Source organism: Argentina anserina, chromosome 3 (genome assembly GCF_933775445.1).
Source record: "Argentina anserina chromosome 3, drPotAnse1.1, whole genome shotgun sequence".
Classification (NCBI taxonomy): Eukaryota; Viridiplantae; Streptophyta; class Magnoliopsida; order Rosales; family Rosaceae; genus Argentina; species Argentina anserina.
Genome location: NC_065874.1, coordinates 31,308,365 through 31,312,276, shown reverse-complemented (window position 1 = coordinate 31,312,276; position 3,912 = coordinate 31,308,365). Strand labels below are relative to the sequence as shown.

General features: G+C 37.8%; 1 protein-coding gene across 1 annotated transcript; it reads right to left on the bottom strand.

The window, feature by feature from the left end:
• Window positions 1–1,834: 1,834 nt before the first annotated feature.
• On the bottom strand, window positions 1,835–2,962 carry LOC126785861 (protein LIGHT-DEPENDENT SHORT HYPOCOTYLS 6). Its single transcript, XM_050511526.1, has 2 exons — window positions 2,792–2,962; window positions 1,835–2,698 (listed from the first exon to the last, which is right to left on the bottom strand). The coding sequence occupies exon 2, from the start codon at window positions 2,665–2,667 to the stop codon at window positions 1,978–1,980; it is 690 nt and encodes a 229-aa protein (XP_050367483.1). The 5' UTR covers window positions 2,668–2,698; window positions 2,792–2,962; the 3' UTR covers window positions 1,835–1,977.
• Between the last annotated feature and the right edge of the window lie 950 nt (window positions 2,963–3,912).

Below are 3,912 nucleotides of genomic sequence, written 5' to 3'. Positions count from 1 at the left end.
GTTCATAAATAAGAAAAGAAGAGGTCAAGGAATGGCAAAAGAAGCAAACAAAAGAACCAGCGATTGATAAATAAGAAATACAAGAATTTAATTCAGCAGAATCATGAATAGGACAATAAATATAACATCATGACATTTCAATTGGATATGGGGTACTACTATTTAATTTTTGAAATCCAGAAATGAGTTTTTGTTTCTGAGTGACTGGTGCCTCGGTGGGTCGTCTCTGCTATTATATCAAACTGGAATATATTAGTTTGCAAAGATATATATATATATATATGTATAAATATATCTTTGTTTGAAAATGAAAATGGAAGCACAAAAGGGTTGGCCGGTGGTCGTTTTCGCACTGAGGAGGAAATAAAATAAGAGCAAGCAAGCAATCATATATGGTTTCTCTCTCTCTCTCTCTCTCTCTCTCTTCCTCATTCTCTATCATCCTTGTTTGTTTGTTTGTTTGTTCTCAGAGGGCGAGAAAGAAACGTTGTTTTCAGGAGGAACAAGGAAACAGAGAGCAGGCTATTCAAACTGCAAAGAGTTAAATCGATGCAGAATACAAATACCAAGAGACCCCAAAACTCGAAAAATCTGAGATGCAAAGATGGAGAACACCTGAAACTGTGTGTAAGAAATGAAGTGAATCAGAAGCACACGTGAGGTTTTCAGAGTGATGAAAGGAAATCCGGGACCAGATGAACCAACTTTATAATGTTCAGTAAATAGGGTTGCGAGACCCTCCACAATCCACCGTGTTATACTTGCTATATAAACCAAACGAGTAAAGCAGTGGTTTGCTGAAGGAGGTATAAATAATAGAGGAGAACGAATATACGTAAATGAACCATAATGATCGATATGTATTGAACTACATATATATTCAATGGGGTTGTTTAAATAAAGGATCACTATCATTTGCATCGATCAGCTACGATGTGTTGGTTTGGTCATGAGCTTTGCCTTTGAAGAAGGCTAGAAGAAGGGGGTTTTGTATGATGTATATTACACCAAAAGTTTGGGTAAATAACTCTTAAGTTTTAAGTGCGTCTCATACTTCGGAGCATCATAATATTCTCGTTGGAAAAAAATAGATATAAAATTTTATCATCCGTTTCAGGGTCTGTCTCATGTGAAAAAATATAGATAACGGCTATAATAATAACGATTTTCACTCAAAAATTTGTGAAAGTACGATCTTGACTGAAGAATCATGAAATTAATGATTAATTATAATAACAACACAGTAAGAAATTTGTAACCGTAGCAACAATCGAGATAAATAAGTTTCGCAATGAGCATCAAACAGCCTTAAAGCTCATCAGATGAAGAGAAAGAACCTACACTTAGCTTTCTAGGGGAATTTCCAATATAAATGTAGGCCTGGACCTGAGGTGAGCCGAAAACGCAACAGCCTCAAGCACCAAGGCTTATGTGGGCACCAAAACTCGTACATACATGCATATACAAATACATGTAATAGTTGCAGTTGTATTTAGATGTAGCAAAACAAATACATATGATTCATCAAAAAAAAACAAATACATATGAGGCAGATGAGAGTTTAGTATTAAAATTTAGAATTTTTAGAAGTTATTTTGCTTGATTGAAGATGATGAACAATGAATTAATGTTGTGTAACTAAATATTTCATTAGTAGTAGAAATTTCAGTAATTTTAGTAGCTCAAAATTTGCTTTAACGAGTTGTATGAATAAAGTTTTTTTATTTTCCTCTAATGATCAAATTAGAAGACTTCATTTTTCACACTCGACCCAGGTCTTTAAATCTCATATCCGGCCCTGTATGGATGTTAGGGTGATCCGATCTTCAAAAGATCCAAATTAATTTCTAAAAGTTTCCTTCATTCGGGTCGATCCAATATCATCAGAGAGATTCGCCTTGATATACATACTCATAATCACAATTTTTAAGGGAAGAATAATTTTTATAAGAAGAAAAGAGAGAAAATTAGTGGAACCTATACTGCAGCAGTAGTAGTTGTAACAGCAGCTGCGGGAACAGCAGTAGTAGTTTGACCAGTTGAACCACCATCACCTCCGCCACCGGAAGCATCGCCGCCTTGTTGAGCAGCACTACTGGGCCCCATCGACACATTTCCGGCGACTGTAACGGTGGTTAGCCGTTTCCTCTTCTTTTTCTCGTAGGGAATCCCCCTGGCCTTGGCCTGACCCTCCCTGACCTCCCTCAAGTAGATTCTGACTGCGCGTGCCCCGAACGGATTCGACTCTGGCCGTCCACCGTTCTCCTCGTACGCGGCCCTCAGCCGTCCGATGAGCGCGTCGAGGCTACCCCAGGCCTGCTTGAGTGGGCAGGCGCACGGCGCCGGAGGATTCGGATGACCGAAGTAAGGACACCCCTGGTTGTGTACCTTAGTCTTCCCGAACTGGTCGAGGTACTTGAGGAACTCGATCACGTGGGCCCCGCTGCACCGGGCCAGCGTCAGCGGCGGCTTGTGGTTCTTCAGGTACTGCAGAAACGTGTTCCAGTCTCGCCGCTTCTGCGACTCGTAACGGCTCGGCGGCGCTGCTGGAGACGACGAGGCCGAAGCTGTCATCGTCGCTGTGGTGGTGGTGGACCCGGTTGCTGCGGGTGGAACCTCGCCTCCGACGCTGTTCGGGTCGGATGGTCCACCGGAAGCTGAGTCCATCGAGAAGGTTTACACGATGACCGATCTTGTTCTGTTTAGCAACTTTGTTAAGAATATATCTAGCCACAGGATATATATAGCTAGCCCTGTTAAGAAAATAAGCTATATATCTGTAGCTAGCTACCTCTCTCTCCCTTCCTACATGTGAATGAGAATTGGAAGCTGCAGGGGGTGTGTTACTGTGGAATTTTCACGGGAAAGGTTCTTGGGCTTTTGTTTTTGTTTTGTGTTCAAGACTTCAAGAAATAGATAATTTTAGAGAGAGAGAGAAGGGGGGAGCGTTTGGTGATGGGACGTAAAAAGTATAGACTCTCTCACTCTCATCTAAGAAAATGAAAGAGAGAGGAGGAGGAGAGGAGGGTTTGTGTAGTGAGATCGAGGGGTATAGATAGAAGGAGAAGAAGACGGAAGGTGGTATTCACAAGTATTTTCACATGGTGGCCCCCTTGGAAGTGACATATTTACTATTGAACTCCCTAATTCCTATCTTCTGTAGCAATCCATTACCGTTTTTTGTTTTTTACCACTTTCCATCTGTACGTACCGTAGGGTTTTTCTTTGTTCCCTATATACAGTATTAAAATATCGGATATATCTGAACAATATATCGTCAATATTTAAAAATAAATAAAATATTCTCATATTGATTGATTTTATTGATTAACAGTTAAATATCGATATATCAGGTTAAAAAAAATCTTTTTAAAAAATATATATATATATATTTTATTTTATTTTTTAATTTTCATATATAATTATATTTTTTTTTATTTTCATACACATGATGAATTACAAGCTTAATTAATCATGTTTGTACACCTTTTTTTAATGATTTGGTGCCGTTTATGTAGTTTAATTATCAAAAAATTTAACTAATTTTTCCTTTATTTTGTTTGATATCGTTTCTTTAGCTTATTTAATACAATTAAAATATAAGTATATAAATATAATATATTTTATTGAATATAAACAAATCCGATGTATATCGATATATCCCTAATATATCTTTTTACTCCTTAACTGATAGAATCCCGATAAATGATATGTAAACTATTGCATATATTGAAAACTACACCCTTACTTCTACTTTTAACTACTAACGTTTTTACAGCATAGGGAGAGAATTTTTTTAAAAAGAAAAACATTCATGCCGCTTAACTCTGGAGCTAAGAGTTATGGTTTAACATGTTACGGTAAATTTTCCGAACAATGATACTTGTGGGTTTCGACACTCATTCACTCACA